This window comes from Actinia tenebrosa, unplaced genomic scaffold, assembly GCF_029948245.1.
Source record: "Actinia tenebrosa isolate PJP-AT-01 unplaced genomic scaffold, QUT_ActTen_1.0 PGA_scaffold3__52_contigs__length_22856419, whole genome shotgun sequence".
NCBI lineage: Eukaryota > Metazoa > Cnidaria > Anthozoa > Actiniaria > Actiniidae > Actinia > Actinia tenebrosa.
The window spans coordinates 8207152-8232215 of NW_028292580.1; the positions used below are offsets into that span (position 1 = coordinate 8207152).

A 25064-nucleotide genomic window follows, 5' to 3' on the forward strand; every position below is an offset into this window, starting at 1 on the left:
TCAAGGAGGCAGAAGAGTTAAAGGACTATCTTGTTTGCGTTCTAGTGGTCGCATTCGCGGCAAGGTAAGACCCTTCATGTGCTAATTCTTATTTTCATTCACACCTGACTACCATTAATGTTGTTTTTTTAGGGCGTCCCTCATCGCCAACCTAATGTTGCAGGACTACGAGGATAGTCGTAGTGCAGTCGATAAAGATGGGTACTACGAGCTATCAGTTCTACATCACAAGACTTCGGCTGCCCTTGGCCCACTTACGGTCTACCTTGACCCGGAGGTATTAAGAGACATATTTATAAATATCAAAACATTGACCTATTTATTGATCTATTCATTGTCTTACAGACAATGAAGATGATGACTGCATATAAAAGCTCAATTAGGAACCTGGTCCTCAAAGTCAATGACAAACCAGCAAATGACAACTTCTTCCTTAATGCTAATGGAGAAGGCGTCCAGAGTGAAAGGGTCCACAAGATAATGGGAAGGTTTCTAAAGAAGACGGGCGTGGACTTGCCTGAAGGAAAACTATTCATGTCCACTGCTGTGAGGAAGGTTAGTTTTTATTTCTCCCTCTTAAAATTCTTGTTCAACCAAACCAAAAACCCATCTTTATCGGACATTTTCCTGACAAAGCCGGACTTTTTGCTGACAAACCAGGACCCTCTGCTGACAAACCCGGACCCAAGCTGACAAACCGGGACTTTTGGCTGACAAACCCGGACCAAATGTCCGGGTTTGTCAGCGTGACTCTGCCCCTAACCCAAAACCCTAACCCTAACCCTAACTTTCACATGACGGGGAAACATGTAACCATTGATGCTTGGATGTCATGCTTTGGTGTACGTGTAGTCCACCTATGGGACTACTCACCCACTTAGTTTGACTGACATCTGTTGAATATTCAATGAGATAGGCATCCTCAAAGTTAAGGGTTCCAGTCATTGCACTTAACCTTAAGTGCTAACCCTAACTTTCACCCCAGGGGGCTATCATGTAACCCTTGATGCCTGGATGTCATGTTTTGATGTACTTGTAGCCCTCCCATGGGACTACCCACCCATGAAGTTTGAGTGACATCTGTTGAATATTCAATGAGATAGGGGTCGTCAAAGTTAAGGGTTCTAGTCTTGGCACAGGAAAATTTTTGTACTTGTGACATATAACCTACGTCCATATTTCAGGACCAGTCCTTCCTGCTCGGGCTGCTGGATGATGCTGTGTCCCACGCAAATGCTCAGAGCCTGGGTTTAAACATCGCCCTCTTCTTGGTTCGGTTCGGACAAAAGGATAGCCAAACCTTTTATTATCGAGTCTCTGGTCCCCAAAGAGGACATTCACTCCTTATCCGTTCACACAGCCTGCGACGTCTCCACCAGCCGCGGCGATGTCCACCTGCTGTGGTCGCGGCAGGCACTCCAGACTCTGGTCAACACCCGCGGGAAACTGTATTCCCCAATGTCCATCCTGGAGAGTGCGAACTTCCAGAGCAATCTGGACTCGCGTAGGATGGACATTGGGGAACCGCTGAGACGTGTCTTCGCAAGAACTGCCCACTGCAACTTCCTACAGTTGTACTCCAACTCGCCTCATCTGCATATGACGGCAGCCTATAAACATCCAATTAGTGGCAGTGTGGTAACGTACGGGCTGTTGCACCCAGCCACCAACAGGGATTTCATTCACCGTTCTCTCCGGTACCTAGACCATTACCGTGACCTGACGCGCAAGACGGCCAGCGTGATGAAAGCCAGGCTGGAAGGGGTGCTTTACCTTACTGACAACCTCCCTGACGTCCTATCGCCCTCTTTTCTCATCGACCAAGCCGCCCTCGCCAATCTCCTCGCCACCAAGGCCATGCTGCTGCCCATCCACCAGATGGATGAGACATCTCCGCTGACATTCACCACCCTCCTGACCGCCATCCTGGGCCATCTCCTCCAACAACTCCAGAGCATCTTCGACAACAGCCGCGGGGTAGGTGGTTACGATGCCTCGTGGCGGGCGTACCAGTGCGAGCTGGCGCTGGAGTTCTTTTTCCATGGCCGGGCCATCTGCGAGGAAGACCACCAGCTCGCAGTGTCCCTGGGCGTCCACCCATGCCACGAGGATAGTGCCACCTACCAGAGAGGCATCTTGGGGCTGGCCCCACATCAGAGCGCCTCCGTTGGCCTCTCCCCGCCTCCGTTGGCCTCTCCCCGCCTCCGCTGAACAACTGGACCCGTCAGGAACGGCAGAGGCTGCGCATCGAACGGGTTTTCGCGTTTTGCGAAAACCTGGACGCTGCCCCTGCCGTGGTGGGAGAGGCCTTCGTGAAGCTGGTCCTCCAAGACATTTACCAAGACAACGACCGCCTGATGCTGCCTTCTCTGGGACCCTCCTTTTTCGAGCCTCCTGGAGTCCTTGCTGGCCATACGACCCTCGAAGAGCTCGTCAACAAATTGCTTGACCACAGCAGAAGATTTGCCTTCCCTGCCACCGTGGGGAGGGCCGTGGAGCTCTTGCAAAGGAAGGGGCTGGACCCCAAGGAAGTGCTCAGTCTGGGCTTGTCCACAATGCACCTCAAGTACTTCCCCAAAGTAGTGACCGTGGACCGGCAAAAGAACTATGTCCTGACGTGGAAATTCCATTTCCATTTACGTACAGATCTCGTACTCGCCTGAAGATCTGCCCCCCGAAGCGAGAGCTGCCGGGGACGTGGAGGACGTCCTCGACCTTCTGGAAAGACGCAACGTATCCTACTCAAGGAACATTAACGTATACCGCAACCATGGCTGTCCGTGGATGTCCCTGGTGTACCAGCGCCTCAACGTTGACCAGTACACCAGGGACCAGGCGATCACCATCTTCGCCTACGCATCTTCAATTGCAATGCTGCTTAACAACGATTACGTGGACTACAAGGAGATAGCAGCATTGCAATCGGAGATGCCCATCAACATCTATCGGCTCCAGAGGCTCCGAATCCTTTCACCACTCATCTTCAGGCGACTGCTGGGCAGCCCGCTCTACCGTTTGGCAGATGACATTCCTTTCCGAGTATCCACCACGAGGCCAACCAACACGGGCGGCTCCTTCGTGCCTCATCCCGAGGACCCGGCCTCTTCATTGACTGAAGAGGCGAATGTGCAGCTGGCTGCACCGGAGGAAGAGGGGGATGAGGTGCGTAGGATGCCGCAGCGTTTTCTTCCAGCAAACTCCAGCAGTTACATCCCGTGGTCAGGACTGGAACTCTCATTCATCAACGTGGACAGGTCACTCACACATGCAGCGGCCTTTGAATTGTACGGGGAGAGAGCGCTCACCAACCAAGTGCCAATCAGGACCTTGGAAGCGTTCAAAAGACAAAGGCGTCGCCTCTCCCAGTAAGTTGAAACAAAAAAAAAACAAAAAAAAAAACAAAACAAAACAAAACAAAAAATAATAATTTAAAACTACAAGAAAACCCACAAGTACAAGGGACCCAAAAAAACTTCTTAGCCTCTGAGCTGGTCTCGGAGGCACCCAAGTCTACCGGACTACCTATACTTTAAGTAGGTGGGTTCGACTCCCACAAGACTTTCAACGAGACCAGCCATCTTAATTTTCACTCTTGAATTTCATACAAGTATTTCTGACAAATAACCTCTAGTACCTAATCATAACCATGGGGGGCAATCATAGAAGGCCTTGACGGATCGAAGTCTGCTTTGCTATAGCTGTAGCCCACCTTCGGGACAACACGTACACGAAGTTTGAGGGTCATAGGGTGAATATTCGTGGAGATAGAGATCCTCAAACTTAGGGTTTCTAGTGTAGACACAGTTATATTTCGTACTTGTGATATATGACTAAGGTACCAGGTCAAAACCCTAAAGGGAATCATGTGAACTTTTGATGGATGGAACTCTTCTTGTACTCTACGTGTAGCCTAGCATCTGGACTACATGTCTACGAAGTATGAAGGTCATAGGTTAAATATTAGTTGAGATAGATAGCATCAAACTTAGGGTTTCCAGTGTAGGCACTTGGGGTATTTGGTACTAGTGACCTTAGGGTTAGGTACCCAATCTTTACCATGGGGAGGCACCATTAAACGCCTTGACCGATCGACTTGTGCTTTGGCAGGCCTGTAGCCCACCGTTGGGACAACACGTACACGAAGTTTGAGTGTCTTAGGTTGAATAGTCGAGGAGATAGGTAGCATCAAACATGGTACAAATGGGTAAAAAGGTACATTTTTTGCAAAAAATCAGTGCCACTTCACATTTTCGAAACTTCAAAAAAACCTTTCTACCCCTGCATTTGCTCCTATCGCTCTGAGACTTTCAAAATCATGGTGTACTTTCTCCTGGGCTGTCCATTGGTGGTGGTTTGGTGGTCCTACCATGTAACCTCGCCGAGATATCGCATGTCAAACTTGGTACAAAACGTACAAGTGACCACCCCAAAATAAGTGACTTTTCACACTTTTCGAGATTCAAAAATTCATTTCCCCCCTGGATTTAACTCTGCTGCAAAACCCTGAGAAAGGTAAACTAGTTCTTGAACAGGGCTTTCCAACCATGTAGGTTGCGTCCCCACAGTGTCTAACCACGCCCAGTTATAAGGAATCCAAGATGGCCGCCATTGAACATTTTTGAAATTTCAAACCCCGATTTCCCCCCCTGGATTTGCTCCAATCGCTCTGAAATTTTTTTACAATTGTTTATACTTTCTTCTGAGCTTTCGAAAGATGTAAGTTTCGTGTCTCTACGATGTAACCTCGCCGAGAACGAGCAGGATGAAAATGGTCAAAAATTTGGCCAATTTTCATACATTTTCTCAAAACCGCCCAAGGACCTTAAAAATGACCCATTTTCCGACCATGTTTGAAGCCGTGTAACTTAGCAACGATGATTGATGGACACCTGACACTCCCTGAACGCAATCTCGCTCGTGTGGACTACCACCTCCACAAATAAAATTCCAGTGCCTCCCCCCTTTTTCCTCAAGTTTAGGGGTGGTCCAAAATCGCAATCTTTGAAGTCGAATAACTTCTTAAATATGCACATTTATGCATTTTTGGGTCACTTTGGGCATGTCCGACCCCACCCACCCGACCCCCCGGGCAAAAGGGGGTCAGGGGTGATATCAATCCCTTTACCCTAACCCTAACCCTAACCCTGCCCCTGTGCCTTCTCCAATGGCAGATTCCTCTTCTGAGGAGGAGGTACAGAAAAAGAAAAAAAGAAAAGAAAAAATTCCTAGAAACCAAAGACCGAAACATCTGTGCAGCATGTGCGGGAAAACAGTCTTTAAGATTAAGCGGCACCTTACTCTTACCCATGGATTGGCGGGGAAGGAGCTGGAGGACGCACAGATGGCATCGAGAACCCACCTCTTGTCAACCGAACGCAGCCAAACGAAATGGAAGATTTGTCCCATAGATGGGTGTGGGAGAGTTGCTGCGAGGCTGGACAAGCACCTCGCCTCGTAGCACTCTCTCACGAAGGCGACCAACATAGAGCAATACACATGTCCAGTAATTGCAATGGAACATCATGTTTATATTGTCACCATTTACTAAATAGGGTCCCGACAAAAAAGAAGAGGAAGGTCCGGCACCCAAAAGCCTACCTACAAATCAAACGTAAGCATATAATACCATAACAACTTGTTAAGGAAAGAAGATTGATTACAAATGTTCCTCTCCCTTTCAGGCATGCTTAGTCTGACTCAGGGTCTGAGTTTGTCCCTGGAGAAGAGGGTAGTTATTCGGGGGATGAGTCTTATTCAGGGGACGAGTATTACTCGGAGGACGAGTCTTATTCCGAGGAAGAGAAAGGTGATTCGGAGGACGACTATTATTCAGACACATCAGGTTGGATAAATTCATAGAAGGCAAATTAAAGCTGTTAGCTTTCACCTCCGAAGATACAGCAAGAATTGTTCAAGAAGGGGATGTGAAAGCGATGGATAGGCAGGCGAAAGCATTGGAGAGGAGTATAGACAAAATTCACGAAATTAAACTCCAAGTACAAGAGATAAAGATCGAAGGTGATTGAGAGCCAAACGAGGTTAGAAAGTGGACGGAGGAGCTCGAAGCTAAGCTTAGTAAGTATGAGAAGGAATTTAAAACTATCAAGAACGAAGTGACCGAAGTAGAGAGCAAAGAAAAGGAGAAAATTGAGCAAGAAAAACGCCAGCGTGTTTTCGAAGATGAATTGAAGCTACAGGAGGTCAAATTACAGCGTCAGTTCGAGATGGAGAAACAATACAAAGAGGTTACAGATTCCTCGTCTAAGCCAGGGAGTTTTAGCCGTGCCAAGCTACCTAAGCTGGTCATAACGCCTTTCCAGGGAACTCATCTCGACTGGATGCGGTTCTGGAGTCAATTTGAAACAGAAATCGACAAGTCAGAGGTTAGCCAAGTCACTAAGTTTTCATATCTCAAAGAGTTAATTATTCCCAAGGTCAGGGGCTTGATAGACGGTCTCCCTTACACAACAGAGGGGTATGAACGGGCCAAGAGCGTGCTGAAATCCAAATATGGGAAACCAAGTGAGGTATCAAATGCGCACATGCAGTGTATCATTTCATTGCCGGTTATTCCAGGGAATGGGCCCTCCAAAATCCATGAGTTTTATGAGAATTTGGTTGCTCATGTTCAAGTACTGGAGACTATGGGTAAACTTAAGGAGATAAACGGATATGTGAGGCTTACACTGGATAAACTTCCAGGCGTTAGAGCAGATTTAGTAAGATTAGATGATAACTGGCAAGAGTGGGGTTTTCCTCAACTAGTAGAATCCTTGCACAAGTGGTGTGAGCGCAACCCTATAACCTTCGACCGTAAGGCGCCTATCCCTACACCTGAGCACGGTTTACGGAAGTCACCTCAAAAGCGAGAAAGGGTATTTCAAACTAAGGAAGAAACGAGCAAGATTATCACATGTGTCTACTGTGAGTCGGGTCAACACAAGTCTGTAGATTGTGATCAGGTGAAAGGTGTCCAAGAGAGAAAGAAATCCTTAGCTGCAAAGAAGCTGTGCTTCAATTGTACTGGCGCAAAGCATATAGCGGCAGACTGTCGCAGCAAGCACAAGTGCCAAAGGTGTGAGGGCAAGCATCACACGTCTATCTGCGACAAACAGCCCGGATCGAACATGATGATAGCGGCTGGGGAGGGTAGCGTGACTTATCCTGTAGTCGTGGTCCTTGTAGATGGCATAAAATGCAGAGCGCTGCTAGACACTGGGGCAGGCAGCTCGTACGCGTCAGCTGCACTGCTCGAGCGCCTTAACAAACGGCCTTTGCGTAGTGAATACAAGAGAATTGATATGATGATGCACTCAACAACTCAACGTATAGATGTTTACAACGTGAAGGTGCAAAGCATCGATGGAAAGTTCGAGATGTCAACACTTGTGAGTAAAGTTGACAAGGGAGCCCTTCTTATGCTACCAAACCCAAGGTACGCTGAGATTATCAAAAGCTACAGCCACCTGAAAGGGGTCATCATGGAGGATGACGACACAAAGAGCGAGTTGCCTGTACACCTGATTCTTGGTGCAAGCGAGTAACTCACGCATTAAAACCGAAGAAAAGCCAAGGCTGGGACGTTCCGGAGAGCCAGTTGCTGAGCGTACTGCTCTAGGATGGACAATTATGTCACCGGGTAAAGAAATGGCCCTCGGAAACATGCTTTTTGCACGTTCATCTCTAGCAGACTACGAGCAGCTTTGTAATATCGACGTCTTGGGACTTGAAGACAGACCAGAAGGTGATCAGAGCTTAGTTTGCGAAGAGTTCAAGGAGCAACTGAGCCGCAACCAAGAAGGATGGTATGAAACAGGGTTGCTATGGAAACAGAACCACGACACACTTCCAAGCAACGAGAAAGGAAGCATAAAGCGTCTTCAAAACCTGCTAAAGAAACTTCAGAAGAATCCAGATCTGATGGATAAGTATGATGACGTGATCCAAGATCAACTACGTCAAGGAATTGTAGAAGCGGTTCCTGAAACTCCAGCGGCAAAGGAGTTCTATATTCCACATAAGCCGGTAGTGAGAGAAACAGCCGAGACTACGAAAGTGAGGGTAGTCTATGACGCATCAGCCAAAGAAACCGAAAGCAGTCCCTCGTTAAGCGAGTGCTTAGAGACCGGTCCCCCTCTCCAGAATCTACTGTGGAACGTCCTCGTGAGAAGTCGGTTCAAGCCCGTTGCATTAGCCGGGGACATCAAGCAAGCCTTTCTGCAAGTTCGCATACGCCACGAAGACAGGGACGTTCTGCGATTCCACTGGATCAAAGACGAAAATCCTGACGCCGTCACCGTTCTGAGATTTACGAGAGCAATGTTTGGACTTGCGCAGTCTCCCTTTCTTCTTGCAGGTACACTACAGCGGCATCTTGATAGCCTCGAAGACAAGTATCCCAGGGAAGTACAAGAAATCAAGAGAAGTCTTTATGTAGACGACATAATTACAGGGGGAGAAACCTCACACGAAGTCGCAGAGTTGAAAGAGACCACGAAATCCATCTTTGGCGAAGCGGGTTTTGAGCTGCACAAGTGGCACTCTAACGATCCAATGCTGGAAGAGGAAGATGGCCATCAGAAAGGCGAAAGTCAGAGCTTTGCAAAGCAGCAGCTGGGAGTAAAACCAGGAGAGACCAAGGTCTTAGGATTGACTTGGAACAAGGAAAAGGACACCATCGCAGTGACGTTCCCAGAGAGACCTCAAGACACGACTAAAAGAGAGATGTTGAGGTTCCTTGCCTCGATCTACGACCCCTTGGGTGTGGTAGCACCAGTAACCCTTGTGGGCAAACTTATCTACCGAGAGGTGTGTGATCAACGGAAGGCATGGGACGAGAAACTATCTGGTGAAATGGTGAAGCGATGGCTCAAATTCGCTAGCAACCTGCCAGAGAGAGCTGAGACACCTCGCAGCTTAGCAGTCTTTCAAGAGCCTATCCAGTCGATTGACCTCCACGTTTTTGGAGACACAAGTGGACAAGGTACCTCAGCGGTGGTGTATGCAGTTGTTTCTCAGAACTCTGGTACCTTCAGTGGATTGGTATGCGGGAAAGCCCGTCTAGCAAAGAAGAGTCTTACAATCCCGAGGTTGGAACTTGTTTCTGCACACATGGCAGCCAACCTGGTGGACAATGTGAGAACAGCTCTAGAAGATCTTCCAGTAAAGTCAGTCTACGGATGGCTTGACAGTACAGTCGCTCTATACTGGATCAAGGGCAAAGGTTCCTACAAGCAGTTTGTCACTAACAGAGTCAACAAGATAAACGCTAAGTGCTACATCACTTGGAGACATGTTGGTACCGAAGACAACCCAGCCGATATTGGAAGCCGTGGATGCAGTCCTGAAAGACTTGACCCAACGTGGAAGAAGGGACCAGACTGGTTAACTCAGAAAGATCAGTGGCCTGAGGACAAAACTCTAGAACCAAGCGAGGAGACTGAGACTGAGTCAAAGCAGACGAGAGAAGTGTTTGGAGCAGCTGTCGTCACCGAGGACGAGATGGACGAAATGTTAAAGAAACATTCCTATTGGAAGGCCGTCCGTATAACCACTTCGATTCGGCGGTTCGCGAAGAACAGTCGTCTGAAAAGAACCGAGCGAGTGTCTGGGCCTCTGAAAGCTAAAGAAACATAGTTTCAAGTCAAATGGTGGATAAGGAGAGAACAAGAAAGGTACATCCAAACGGAAAGGTTCAAGGAAGACCAACTTCGGCTCAACCTACAAAAGAACCCGGACGGGGTCTACTAATGCCGAGGAAGAATCCAGGGAAGCTATCCAACCTACATTCCCCCAAGGACACTGTTGGCAGAAAGGATGGTCCAAGATGCCCATCTCCTGACCCTGCACGGGGGAGTGGGTCTAACTATGTCATTTGTTAGACAAACTTACTGGATTCCACAGCTGAGGTACCTGACAAAAGGAGTAGTAAACAAGTGCTATGGTTGTAAAAGGTTCCTCACAACAGCATTCCAGAGGCCCCCACCTGGAAACCTACCAACAGACCGAACAGAGGGATCAGTTCCATTCCAAACGGTGGGCGTGGACTACGCTGGACCCATAATGTACAAGATGACAACTAAGAGGGAGGGTAAGGCGTATATCCTTCTTTTCACCTGCAGTCTAACAAGAGCCGTACATATCGAGTTGCTGTCCGACCAGAGTACAGAGGGATTCATCACAGCTTTGAAGCGGTTCATAGCTCGTCGAGGAAGACCCTGCAAGATATACTCAGATAATGGGAGGAGTTTTGTCGGAGCGGAGCGGTGGCTGCGAAAGATCATGGAAGATGAGAAGGCCCAAAACTACCTAGCACATCAATCCATAGTGTGGCAGTTTAACCTAAGTAGAGCCCCATGGTGGGGTGGGCAGTTTGAGAGGTTAGTGGGCATCGTTAAACAAGCATTGTATAAGGCAGTGGGAAGAGCAGTCCTTAAGTGGAAAGAGCTGGAAGAAGTGATGTTAGATGTAGAGATAGCGATCAACAACCGGCCCCTTGCGTACGTCGAAGATGACGTGCAGCTGCCTGTATTAACACCAAACTTGATGATATGTGGGCAGCCCAACTTCATCCCAGAGGTGGAAGCTGAGTCAGTCGAAAGCATAGATTTAAGAAAACGAGCAAAGTACATACGCCGATGCAAGGATGTTCTGTGGTCACGCTGGACCAAGGAGTACGTACGATGTTTGAGGGAACGACATAATCTCAAGCACAATTCCAAGGAGCTACGACTAAAGATCGGAGACGTGGTGTTAATCCAAGGTGACGAGCGGAATCGGGGCAGGTGCAGCATAGGGATCGTTGAGAAGCTGATCAAGGGTAGAGATGGAGTAGTAAGAGCGGTGAGGCTGAGAGCGGGAAAATCGTACCTCGAGCGAGCGCCTCAGCAGCTGTGCCCCATGGAGTTGTCTTGTGATAGACAACCAAGCACTCCATTGCGGTTGAACCCTATAGCTAGAGAGTTTCGCCCAAGAACGGCAGCTCAAGCAGCAAGACAACGAGTCAAGGAAATCGTGCAAGCAGAAGAACAAAACTTATAATCGAACTTGGACATTGAACTTATAATTCTCTTGAACATTTAGCATTTGACCATTTATATTAATTTTACAAGATATTGTTAATTAACGTTATATTTGTTCCTTTCAGGATCAAATAGGGGGAGAGTGTCGTGAGTGTCAGTAGCGAGTTATGTAATCATTATGTAATCTGAGAGTATTGAAACTTGAGAGGAGATTTTTGGGGTGTGTGAGTGTTGTGAGGGAGTCAGATGCAACGCTGAGAGAGGAGAGTATGTGATCAAACGGTGTCTCAAATAAATCGAGAAAACAAAATATTGTGTGTGATCTGTCACGACAAAGGAAGCAAAGGCACAAGTTGCTGCCCCGAGAGAGGCCATCCCTTTCGCCAAAAAAGGTCCACCACGAGAACGATAAAGAGGAAGATGAACACACGGAGGCCTTGTTCATGTCTCCTCATAGGAAGTTAGAGATTATTTTGCAAATTTCATATCATAAATACAGTTAATACAATGTAAAACAGAAGTACCGATTACTTTTTTTACAATCCACTACAGATATCACGGTAACCGCTATCCATGGTCTCCATCCGACGTCAGGGTGATTGAGAAATGGATGTTCCATATTCTCAAGATCAAAACATTCCCCAAGGCGGAAGAAATTCGTCTTCATCGATGGACCGAAGCCCTTGTTAGCCATTTGGATTCGGTATGATTGCCCCTATTGGCGAGCAAAAGCCGTGGAAAAAGTTAGGAACATGTACAAAGCAAATAGGAAGTGAAATCTAACCCTAACCCTTTCATGCATTTACTACCAGTCATAAAAGACCTCCTCGCCTCGGGCGTAGTTTTTTCCCATTTAAGACTACGTGTCACTCCCTTCAGAAGAATATGATGAAAAAAAGGAAAAATGATCCTCTGGGGAATGACACGTGAAAACATCACGCCCGAGCCAAGGAGATCTTGACTAGCTCGTGTTTTTAAATCGATAGATATTCATATAGATATGCATATCCTTAAGAGTAACAAATACCCCAGGCCCGAAGACATTCGTAAAGCATTCTTAGATGGACCGAAGTCCTTGGTAGCGATATGGAGTAGGTTCGATTGCCTAGATTGGCGAGCAAAAGCCGGGGGAAAAGTTAGGAATATGTACAAAACAAATAGAAAGTGAAATGTGAAATAGGCTTCAACAATTTCATTTTCAATTACTACCAGTCATAAAAGACCTCCTCGGCTCGGGCGTAGTTTTTCCCCATTTAAGACTTGTTTAAGATTTGTTTTCTCAGGCAGTTTTTTACACTTTATTATTTATTATATAAATTTATTATCTAAAGCAAATAGATCAGGCTTAGATTTCTTCCGTTATCATATAAAACACTCCTAAAGCTAAAGAATACAAAAAAAGCCATATTCATCATGTAATGTCCTCAAGCTCTCTTGTAGTATTTCAAGTTATCGGATAAAAGAGAGTTATATTTTAAATAAAAAAGATTCCTTGAATAATTGCTCAATCACAAAAAGGCTAGTATTGCAATTCTAATTGGAATAGCAAAAAAAATCATTAACGAAGTCTCAACATTTTAAGGAAAATAATGGATGAGCTTGACTAAAGTTTTCGAATAGATAATTATTAACTTTTCTGAGAAAATTAATTCAACTTGTAGTGACAAAGCTTGTCACTCCACAGTCTTACCATCCGTTAAAACAGGGAAAACGCCTAATGATATTTGAAGTTAAAGAAACTTGCAATATCTGTTAAGAGCAAGTAATCAAAGTTTGGTGGTTTGGTAACTGGTAAGTTACGATAACGATTTGGTAGAATTCATGTGTTTATTTAGAGTGCCGTTGACAGCTCGCTAGGACGTTAAATGTTTTTACAATGCAACTCTCAAGACAGTCATGGTAATAATTCATCAAAAACCGGTTCAATAGTTTAAAAACCGGCTAAATTCATAGCGCATTAGGTATCTCAGAGTAGGAGATAAATCTTTTGCATTGGGGAAGGAATCTTGCTAGATCCACCGACGACAGGGTGCATTTGTCTTGACCCTAGATTGTGTGACATGGTTTTAAGCTCAAGTTGCGCTCAATTATCGTGGATTAACACAGAGGACCACTTGATTGAAGAGTATTTACACTCTAGTTATGCTATTTATACTCTTGGCAAACCATCTTCATGAAAAATTAAAAACAAAAAGAAATATTGAGTCGATTTAGTGTTATATTGATAAACAACCCGTGTAATTGATTAGCCGTGGCACGCGGTGGCATTTTAATAGTCGGAGCTAAAACTTGGCACAAGTAAACTAGAATATGTGTACTTTCGTGCTGTGCAAGTGTTCTTTCGATTTATTAGGTACCAGCAGCGATATTGGAGGCTGAATTTCACCTATAAATCACGCCTTAGAGACAGTGTACCCTTTATTGTTCCAAAAATTACGGCCAATGATGTCATCGAACTTATTCAAAAGATTCCTGTTAATAAAGCTACGGGTTCTGACGGAATCAGCGCTAAAATTCTGAAGTCAATTGCTCCATCGTTAACAAACGTTATTACCGAGATCTTCAACGTATCAATTAGTACGAATAGCTTTCCCTCCAAATGGAAAACGGCCTTGGTAATACCACTGTTTAAGAATGGGCAACGAAGCGAATGCTGCAATTATCGTCCCATCTCACTTTTACCTATCATCTCAAAAGTTATTGAAAAACATCACTGTGGTCCTACCTTCAATCCAACAAACTCATTTACGGATTCCAGTTTAGTTTTAGACCTAACCACTCCACCGAATCAGCATCAATAAAGTTAACAGACCAGATCTTAATTAATTTGGATGACGACAAGTTGACCGGTCTCATATTCATAGACTTCAAAAAGGCATTTGACATGGTCAACCGCGAAGTCCTACTTCAAAAACTAAACCCGTACCTTCCCACCTTCCCAATTTTTTTTCTGTTTGAGGGCCACTAGTTTATCAGTACCTTGCGTATCTATTATGTGTTTTACCCTCTTGAAATAAAGTTGTTATTATCATTATTATTATTATCATTATTATTATTATTATCATTATTATTATCATTATTACCTATAATTTGACTGCCGCTCGATCATAAAAACACAACATGTTTTAGAAGGCCGATTTCTCGTATTTAAAAAGCAATTTATTACAAATTCTTGAACCATTCATAAAGATATAGAGTTGATTTAACTGCCTGCGAAAAATGAATTCATTTGGATTCTTTTTGATCTGTTGAGAGCTCTTTAAAGATGGCCACCGATTTTTGCATATTAATTAGGAAAATTACCCATTTTAATCGATTTTTCAAACTTTTGCAATTTTCTTAAAAATAAAAGCGCGCTGGGACATTTTGATATTATTTCCTAAAACAACTTACCCAAAGGGTTGTTTTGGTACAATAAAAAGAAATTCGATTTTTTGAAACTGATTTAAGATTGTCGACGCTTACAGACATACGCTCTTAATTCGCCATGGTATCCTTAGAAGAGGTAAAGAAACTGATTCTAGTTGAAATAGCGCCTTTAAAACTGAAATTACGATCATTTGAAGATAAAATTGCAACGTCGGAGAGTTCGGTTGACTTCTACGCAAAGAAGTATGACAATCTGTTAAATTAACATCAAACCTTTATGAAGGATCTGACTGGAATGTCTAAAGACATAAGTGAAGTAAAAACTGAAATCAATTCTACTAAATCTTTAATCAATAATTTGGGAAAAGATGTGATGAAAACCAGCAAGAGACAATAATGTCCTTTATCTAGTTTTCACTACTAAACCTGAGATGATTACAATTGTTGAAGTTGCAAGTGGAATGAGTGATCATGACCTTGTTGTTTTTGATGTCACAAAAAACATTCCGCGAAAAACGCAGATGGAACCTGCCCTGGCTAACCAAGTCTATTCGCTGCATGATCAGCAAAAAAACAAAGGTTATATAATAAAGCTAAAAGGTCTGGAGATGCTACTGATTGGCGGAAGTTTAAGGAAAATTTATAAAGAAAACAAATAAAAAAGCATCTAGTTTCTGCACATAATGACTATGTCTCTGAACTGCTTTATTTTCTTCAAGATTCAAGTTCCAACAAAGCGGTTCCTACCAAACGATTCTGGTCCTACATACAATCTAAGAAATCACATGATGTTGGTATTGCTCCTCTTAAAAACAATGGTGTTGATGTAAATGACAGCACTGGGAAAGCTAATTTATTGAGTAATCAATTTATATCTGTATTTACACATGAAAGCCTTGAGAATATACCATCTATTGTTCCTAGTAATCATTCTGACATCCCAACTTCTGTGTTTTCTGTACTAGGCATAACCAAGTTATCGTCTAATATTGACCCATGTTGTGTCCTTAAAGAAGCAGCCGTGGCAATTGCACCTTTTTTTCAATTTCTGTACACTCAATCTCTGGAAACTGGCAAACTTCCCAGCGATTGGCGAAGTGGCTTCAGACAATCAATTCATCACAACCAATTTGATTCCAAACTCAACAAAATAACAAAGAAATACTAAACTAATTAGGTAAAAAGGAAAATACAAGGACGACTTATCATCTTCCCAGCTAAAATTAGTATTTAATATATGAAATTGAACGAATTACTTTGAAACATTCGAATGTCAACAAGCATAAGGATCAATCTCTGGAACATCAACTAGTATCCACCAGTTCGCCTAAGGGCGGTTTGATTTTCTTTCTTAATCTTGACATTCTTGCAATTACAGCTGTATCCATTTTAAATAATTAAATAATGCTTTAAAACCTTAACCTGTCTTCGGCCATTTGAGCTTGATGCCATTTTTGTTTCCATTTGCGTGCCATTTGGATCGAAAGAAACTAATTTACGGTTCCAATTTACTCGCTTCAGGAAGTCAGACGATCATCTTCAAACACACTGGCTAATTACGCAGCTGCCCTAATATATCCAGCAAAATTACTTGCACCCGGAACAGTCACCAGATTTCCCTGATGTTCCCATTATCAAACAGCTTTGTGGACAGGTGGCAAACCTGCAGAGGGTTAGCCAGAAAGAACCCTCTTCTTCCAAAGAAGATCTCGAATTCCTGAAATGGTGGCTGGACTGGAACAAGATGGTGGCGACAGTTGCTATGCAAAAGAAGAGAGTAGAGATGTCTCGGTCAGCTGCTACCAAAGCCAGGGAGAGTGCAGACCTATTAAGTCTTTTCACTTTATGTTCTCTTACCGCCTAGTCGAGGCCTAGAAATAAGAACTTTAGAACTCTTGCCAGAAGCACTGACCATGGTCAGTTCAGAAATTTCCAACAAGAACCTCGTACAATTGCTTGAGGATGGCACAGTGGTGCTTAAACTCAAGAACTACAAAACAACAAAAGAGACTTATGGTACAGACACTACTGTTTTGCAAGTAGGTAAAACACTAGTCTGCTCCTTAAATTATTTTGTCTGTGCAATAATATTAGCATTGATAATCCTGTCTAGGTCTTTTTTCAGAATGACCATGAACTGCGCCATATATTGCAAGACTACGTGGAAAAACACAGGCCAAAGTTAGTCAATAAGAAGAGCAAAAATTTCTTGCTTTTGGTAAGTTTTCAGCTTGACTGTGTTAATAATTGTCTTTCACGAATCTTTTCAAGGAGGGTGGTGATTTCTAAATATATACCCTATATGGGGTAGTGGTTTTCAGCACGACCAACTGTGAGAGACTGGAAGCGAGAGCGAGTGTGGACTGGGCGCAAGTGAGAGAAACGTTGTAAAAACGTTTTCAGGAAGGAAAAATGGGAACCTTTTCATTATCGCACAAGCTTCATCTTGAACTGGGAAGATGCCGGCATGCAACATCGGATGTGAGACGCCGTTGATATTATACCTCTAGCCACGAGTGGAACGAAGCCTTCTTGTTGAGGAAACGTCCGCGTATGGCCTATTCAATTATATCGTAAACAACCAGAAAGGCGGAAACCAAGTCCACGTACCGATCCTTGGTATTGAGGAAGGATATACCTTTACCAACAAGTTGGTTTCGACGTCCAAATCCGCATTCCAAACATCACTAACCATGAACATGTAACTCCACTACTAATCAAAGGTAAACCCATGGTAAGCTCGTGAAGCTTTTTGAGTACCAATGAACTAAGATGATAACAAATGACACTTGGTGACTCACTTCATTGAGGGTATTGTGATCCGAATAAGGTGATATTCGGAATTATGTTTTGTGCAAACAAATTGTTGTCTTTATCAATCAAGAGGAATTTTTTTTCAATAATGAGCAATAATGGCAAAAAGCGCCAAAAACTAGACTTTCGTATGAGTTTTGATCCCAATTTTCGTTTTGGGTTAACACTCAAAAAACTCAACAAAAAAAAAAAAAAAAAACCGGTTAGAAATAAGCAAATGAAGGCATAAACCTCATTTTCGAATAAAATGTTTGCTTTGCGTTAACACTTTAATTTCAATTTCATCGGTAATCTCCACTTCCTGGTCCAATAAAAAGAGCATAAAGTAAACTAAGAATACTCACAATATGCTGCTGGTTACAAGTTATTTAGAAGTGATCGAAAATCCAAAATGGCTTCCTCTACAAACAACGTGCGTGGATTCTTCCAGTGACGTCACTTGGCGAATACAATGGATTCCATGCTGTTACCCAAATTACCCAAAACGATTGGCTGAGAAGCGCTATCCGAAAAATGCGAAATCTAGCCACTCCAATAGCTCTTCACGAGCTAAAAAAACTACACTGGTTGCCAATTGAAAAGCGAGTTCAATTTAAAGTTCTACTTTATACATACAAAGCAGTAAATGGCTTAGCTCCAGTGTAGCTGAAAGAATTGCTACATCAATACACACCAAGACGCAACCTTAGATCTACCGACAAGTGTCTACTCACAACACCAAGTTATAATCTCAAATCATATGGCTTCCGTGCTCAGTCTGTGCACCAAGACTATGGAACGCTATACCTATTCATATTAGACAGTCAGAGACAATCACTATCTTTAAAAAAACAAATAAAGACTTTTTTATTTAAAGAAGCTTTATGCTGATTTCTTTGAATCTTTTATTTTTAAAAAATACGTTGCCATGTGATTATATTTATTGTGAGGGTTTACAGTGATTATTTTCCTCCACCTCAAACTATCCCATTTGAGAAGTCTTAATTTTTCACGTTAGTAATGATAAAGAACTGTGTACTAAGTCATGCGCAATTTGTCTGGAGAAAATAATTATGGGAGAAATGGCTACGCCTAACAAGTGCGATAACATTTTCCATGATATGTGTCTCAAGGAATGGTTAGCTACTTGCGACACACAGGCAAAATGTCCCACCTGCAATGAAGTTATCACTTCAACTATTAATACCTACACGGCAAGCACCTCAAATGTGAGTGGTTCAGCACAGCTCAGGTTAGCATTTTTGACTTGGATAGACTTGTGGAATCCTGATTGTGGTTTATACATTTTTCCAGAAACAGCCTGGGTCACCTCCGGACTTTTTTGTCAGTTACGTCCGTCTGTAAAACAACGCCACAAACCATGTTCTGACCCCCTGCGAATTCGCCACGAGATATGAAACGATTTTTGATTGTCTATCAATTGGTTTCATTCTAACGCGAACGCTGATTGGTTGAATAGCTTGAAAACAATCTTTGCGCGAACCGACCGTACACAACGGCAGAGGGGCGCCAGCCTCTTCAAAGAGCTCTTTGGGGAGGAGGGCACTCCATTCTCGAACATTCTGACGTCCGGCGTCGAGGAGTTGGGCGCCAATCTTGGCCGGGTGTGGCTCGATCGGTAATGATTTTTTGTACGTTCCTTGGTAGTTTTTTCTGTTTATTAGGGAGATAGTTAGTGAGTTGTTGAGTTAGTCAGTGAGTTAGTGAGTTCGTGAGTTCGTTCGTTTTTTCCTCTTCCGCTGTTGATGGACACACGTTACCTCCCACAGCTTCGACAACGTGGCCATCCTAGGCGCTCCAGATTGGATCGAGTTCTCTGTGCAGTTTGTGTACGGATTTCCACCCAGACTGTGCAGAGGCACCGAACACAGGAGATTACTACCAGGCAACGTGGCAGCCATGTCGAAGGCGACGAACCATTGTCTGCGGAGAATGGCGATCGGGGACGTGGCCAGCAACATCGCGTCCCATGCGGTCCAACCAAGCTAGACCGTTTCTGTCTAACAGACCCCTTTCGAATTCCAAATTACCGCTGTGTTTCTTGATTACAGACTCATTTGCACAGGGTTAGCCTCGAGTTTGTGCAGAATATTCACGTGTTCCAGTCAAGGTCCGTCGAGTTTCAAAATGTTTGTATTGTTGAAGTTGTGCATTCTTTACTTTTCTGTTGGTATTTGTGAATATTTAAACACCGATTCGAGGCTAACCCTGTGCAAATGAGTCTGTAATCATGGAACACAGCGGTAATTTGGAATTCGAAACTGGTATATTTTGAATTATGTTCTGTAACAGATTTCCTTCAACCATCACCACGAGTGTCGTCACCGGTACAGGAAAACAAGTTAGCATTGTCGAATAATAATCATAACGATTTCTGAAACCATTATTGAAAACTCGATTTCCCGTTACATGATCCTGATAATAAGTATTAATTATATATTATATATAAGCACCAAAACAACAGTTAGTATTAACAAATAATACTGATATGAATTTATTAAACTTTTTTTTAGATTTTCATGACACTAGTATTAGTTACATGATCCCGCTAATAAATATTCAAGTCTTTTTTCCTTTTTTCTTTTAGTACCGAATTTGATGCAAGGTTTAAGAATCACACAGCAAGACTGTTAGTATTATTAGGAATAGCTCATGATATGTTAAGGGAAGGGGGCAACAATTTTTTTTGGGACCTGAAACGGGACTCTTACAGTTTGTCCCTGTGTATAAGAGGGGAATTCTCAAAAATGTTTTAATTTTTTTATACATGCTCGTGGTAAAACATTCTAAATATATTTGTTCACATTTGTTGTCGATGTTTCTCTTTAGTACCTTCATTTCAGCAGCAACAGCAGCAGCAGCAACAACAACACAACAGTATTAACAAAAAAATAATCAGGGTATCAGTTTATTATTTTATTCTCTGGTAAAAGATTATAAATATTTTTTTCATATTCATTATCAGTGTTTCTCTTTAGTATGACCTGTATCTTCCCTCCACAACACAGGAGTGGAGCAACAGCAGCATTAATACAACAGTTCATATTTTTTCGGTGTTTCTAATTGGTACCTTCACTTCAGCAGCAGCAGCAGCAGCAGCAACGAAACAGTATTAACAAAATAATAATGTTAAAGTTTATTACTTTATTTTCTGGTAAAAAAAAGTGATATTAGTTAATTATTAATATAATGTGGAATGGAAGGGTACAAGAGTATTTGGTGTTACTCAGCTTGTGTCTCACCAGGCTCAGTCGTGCTTTTGCTCTCATAACGATCGGTTGTGCCTTTTTGCACTCACATCATTTTAAAACTTCATTTAATCTAGTATATTCGTAAAACAAGGGAATAATGTCAAAGAGAGGTAGAAAAACTCTGTGTCCGGGCTTTAAAAGAGCCAAAGCCTTTCCTTCGTTCGGGACGGGTGGTAAACATTGCCAGAGCCCACAAATTGAGTCGGACGACGATATGTCCCTCCATACCAATCCAAACACTCAGATATTGATGGCCATCCGCACTACATAGGGCCAGGTGGGAGCGCTCAAACTCGAGCAAGTTGAAATGCGGTCCTGCATAGCCGACACAAAAGGGGGTTGTGCCACCGCAACATCGCAAAGTAATTATTCAACAACGACCAATACCTATGTCGATCTGTACACATTGCTACAGCCACAGCCAGGACCTATTGCAACTAATGGTAAACGGATTGCCACGATCGAAGCTTTTGACCAGTGGTTGGAAGCGTGGACATTCTACGAGTGTCAACTCATATCGAAAGACCCCACGCAATACGAGTTGGCGCGCTGCCGCACCATCATTCACAAGGCAAGTCGAAAATTTTGCTGGGCTGCCGTTTATGAATACGATACACAATTTAGGAAAACTCTCGCCAACGTTGCCTGACCAGGGTGTTTAGATATGGTCGACTCTACTCTATATGCAACTATTTTGGATTCCTCGAGCGTCTGCAAGGAGAGTTTGACATGCCAACGTCGTAAGTCGGAAAATCACCGAGTAGGTGATTGCTCCTTTCGTCTGAAATCAACACTGGAAGAAAATAAAACAACGAAGAAAGAAGGCACGAGCCAGGATAACACCTGGAAATTTGAACGTTGGTTCGCCAACGACAAGCAAGGTTGCAATTTGTTTCAACGACGCTCGTGTCAACAGGGATCAGATTGCAAACGAGCATGTGTGCAAAGCTTGCAGGGGGAACCATCCTCTGGCCGATTGCAAGCTTACAACAAAGGCAGCAAACAACAATTAAATCACCATTCGATTCATCGACTTGGAAATCAAACTTACGTGATTACCCTGATCAAAACTTTGTTGACGATTTACTAAACGGAATTGACAATGGCTGCGGTCACACTAGAGAATTAAACTATAGTTATACTTAAGTTGATGACGTAATTTGTAGATATGGTCAAACTTATGCAAATTTCGGGATTGGGGTCACACTAGTGCTTCATAACCTTAGTTAACGTAACAACAAAATGGCGAATAGGAGAAATAGCGCTCTTCAGATTCTTGTTCTTTCCAGCTTTAAAAATCAAAACAGAAGAACAAGGCTGCGTAATCTTCTCCGCGTTTTGCAGATCATAAGGCAAAGAAGGATGTACGAGATATCATCTATAATGAATTTGATGCATCTACTACGAAGTAAACGAGCAGAATAATAGAGCGCAGAATATGGGTTCTCCGCGATCTAAGTTTTGGTTCAACCATATGATCACCGACCCAGTATACGATTACGATCCATATTGGAAATGATCCTCAAAGTTCATTTTGTCGAAACTGTATTTAGTGCAAGCAAAACCTAGAACTAGAACTTCAAAGTAGTACCTGTATGCTGCGGACAATTGTCAATCTCTTGTGATTGGTTCTAAAGAATATAAACAAGAACCCTATGACTACATCTCACCCATATTCCTCAGAGATAAGAAGGATGGGTCACACCGAATGATGCTCAATCTAATCTCAAAAACTTGACCACTACGGTATAAGAGGCTTAGTTAAGTCCTGGTTTACCTCATACCTACAAAAGCGGCAACAGTTTGTCTCCCTAGGTGGGACAAAATCAGACATACTCAATGTCACCGCCGGTATTCCTCAAGGTTCTGTGGTTTGACCAATCTTATTTCTTTTATATATAGATGAGTTTCATAACTCATCTTCTATCTTTGATTTCCACTTATTTGCAGACGATTGTAATCTCTTCTACAAAGACAAAAACTTACAATCCTTAGAATTGATAGTAAATAACCATCTAACAGCCATTCACTCTTGGCTAAGCTCAAATAAACTTTTATTAAACATTGAAAAATCTAACTTCGTTACATTTCATAGTGTACAGAAAAAAGTGAATTACAATCTAAAAGTAAAAATAAACTCTAAAGTTCTTAAACACGAAACCAAAATAAAGCATTTAGGAATAATGCTGGATAATCACCAAAAATGGAAGTCGCAAGTTTCATTAATTGCTAGTAAAATAAAACGCAATATTGGCATAATCTCGAAAGCACGTCACTTCCTTAATCTCTCAATTCTTGTAAATCTTTATTACTGTTTCATTTATCCATATCTCACTTATGGCATTATTGTTTGGGGTCATACATACCAAACAACATTAAACAGTCTCCTAATCTTACAGAAAAATGCTTTGCGTCTAATGACTTTTAGAAGTTTCCAAGCTCACACCAGCCCAATCTTCATTGATCTAAGTATTCTTAGGTTCCAGATCTTGTTTTTCTGCACACAGCTTTATTCATGTATGACTTTAGTTCTAATAATCTTCCAGCCTGCTTTCGTTCTTTTTTCAACAGTATCTTACGGGAATGACAAATTACTAAAAGACCTTTTGGTCAGAGCCAAAATACCTAGTTTTTTTTGAAAACGGCGAATGCAGTAGGTAAAGGCAGTGCCATTTTATCATAAATGTTCTATTAAAATCACTTCGGTGGCTTTAGCATTTGCCCCTGTAAGTACTCTTTCTCTACATTCCGTCCGTGCTAAAGGATTATTTTCACAAGTCTGTCAGCCTATTATTCTGCTGGTTTAAGACTATTGTTAAAATTGTCTTCTTAGAAGTCTAAAACGAAAACAAAAGACCTCGCACATATTGTGTTCTTGATTCTCACACTTCAAAAACCTTACACTGCGAGCTTTAACTCATATCATTACCTATCCGAAACCGGTATTGCTAACTGCTAAAACTATCGAAACCGTTCTAGGATTTATTCAGAGCCTCCAACAGTGTCTTAGAGGAAGGACAAATTACCAAAAGACCTTTTGGTCAGAGCCAAAATACCTTCCATTTAAAAAAGCAACCAGTTTTTTTTGAAAACGGCGAATGTAAAAGGTGAAGGCAGTGCCATTTTATCATAAATGGAAATGCCTTTTTTCGCTTTTCATGTCAATTTGAAACCAATAAACAGAGAAAAGCTACCTAAAGCATTTTTTTCTTAGAAAAGAGAATGATTACAGGTAAAAAACGCTCTACGCACCTTTGTTTTAGGAGGGAAAAATCCGGCTCCGCGATCTTTGTTTACATTCTTGACATACATAAAGTTGTTGCGCTAGCCAGCCACAATGGCAGATTTGATCACGTGATCATTTAGTGCAAGTCGCCCAATAAGGCTAAAATGTATGCCCTGTTTAAGGCATCAAGACCAAAAACAATACCCTTATACCAGCGGGATATAGCCGTATAGCGAATATATGGGAGTATCCCCCCCTCGCTTTGAAAACCCACTCGTCAATAGTCCTATCTAGTTTAATCACTATAGTTTGTTTCAAAAAGTTTTCTAACTTCAATGCTGATTTATGATAATTTAATTCAATTTCTTTCCTTTAAAAGGTTCCCAACTCATCTGCAATGAAAGTTGCTATTTATTTCATGAAATAAATAAATAAGAGACGTGAGAATGGAGGTTCTAAAAAAGCATCTAAAGTCAAAAAACATCAAAAACGCAAAAGGAGCTACAAAGGAGGAACTCTGTGCCCTTCTAGGGAAGGTTGTTTTCGATAAAGAAAGCACAAGGATTAATTCTGATAACCTAATCAAACATAAAAATTTGAAAATAATTAAGTAAATTTATATAGGAAATACATGTACCACGTTTGTTGTTGAAGATTTATGAAGTTTGCTCTCATTAAAGCACAAGCTCCCAACCTATCAGAACGCGAGATATATAACTGTTATTTCATTATGAAAAATACCACACACACCTGACGAAAGTGGCTTAATACAACAATTGTTTAGCACTTTCCACCAATGCAAATGTATTAAGTTATTCAAGATCTTAGTTATTCAAGATCTTGGAAAGGTCTTGTCAAGATCTTGTCAAGATCCTGATAAGATTTTTGTATTTCTTAACAGAGATTTTAAAATCATAAACTCATAAAATCTTGCCAAGATCGTGTGATGATCTTAACAAGATCTTAATAAGATCTTTGTCAAGATCTTAGTATGATCTTAGCAAGATCTTTCCAAGATCTTGTAATTATCTTTGCAAGATCTTGTACATAGTTCAAAAGATCTTAACAAATTCTTGTCAAGATCTTTACACGATCTTTTCAAGATCTTTTCAAGATCTTGTCAAGATCCTGTTAAGATCTTGTATTTCTTAACAGAGATTTTAAAATTATAAACTTATAAAATCTTGGAAAGATCATGTCATGATCTTAACAAGATCTTGTACATAGTTCAAAAGATCTTAATTCATTGTTGTCAAGATCTTTTCAAGATATTGAAAATATATTGTAAAGATCTTTTGAATAATATTGCAGGATCTTGGAAAATTCATAACAAGATATAATTAAAACAAGATCTTTGCAAGATATATCCAATATCTTGCTATA

The 25064-nt window shown here is 42.2% G+C and overlaps 2 protein-coding genes and 1 pseudogene across 2 annotated transcripts; all 3 read left to right on the plus strand.

Moving 5' to 3' along the window:
- The first annotated feature begins 6093 nt into the window (after nucleotides 1-6093).
- LOC116290501 (uncharacterized) lies at nucleotides 6094-7544 on the plus strand. Its single transcript, XM_031697540.2, has one exon. It carries the CDS (start codon nucleotides 6225-6227, stop codon nucleotides 7542-7544), a length of 1320 nt encoding a protein of 439 aa, XP_031553400.2. The 5' UTR covers nucleotides 6094-6224.
- An 85-nt stretch (nucleotides 7545-7629) lies between these two features.
- Nucleotides 7630-9750, plus strand: LOC116290498 (uncharacterized; annotated as a pseudogene).
- A 117-nt stretch (nucleotides 9751-9867) lies between these two features.
- On the plus strand, nucleotides 9868-11040 carry LOC148908417 (uncharacterized). The gene has a single exon (XM_089035862.1). It carries the CDS (start codon nucleotides 9868-9870, stop codon nucleotides 11038-11040), a length of 1173 nt encoding a protein of 390 aa, XP_088891988.1.
- The last annotated feature ends 14024 nt before the right edge of the window (nucleotides 11041-25064 follow it).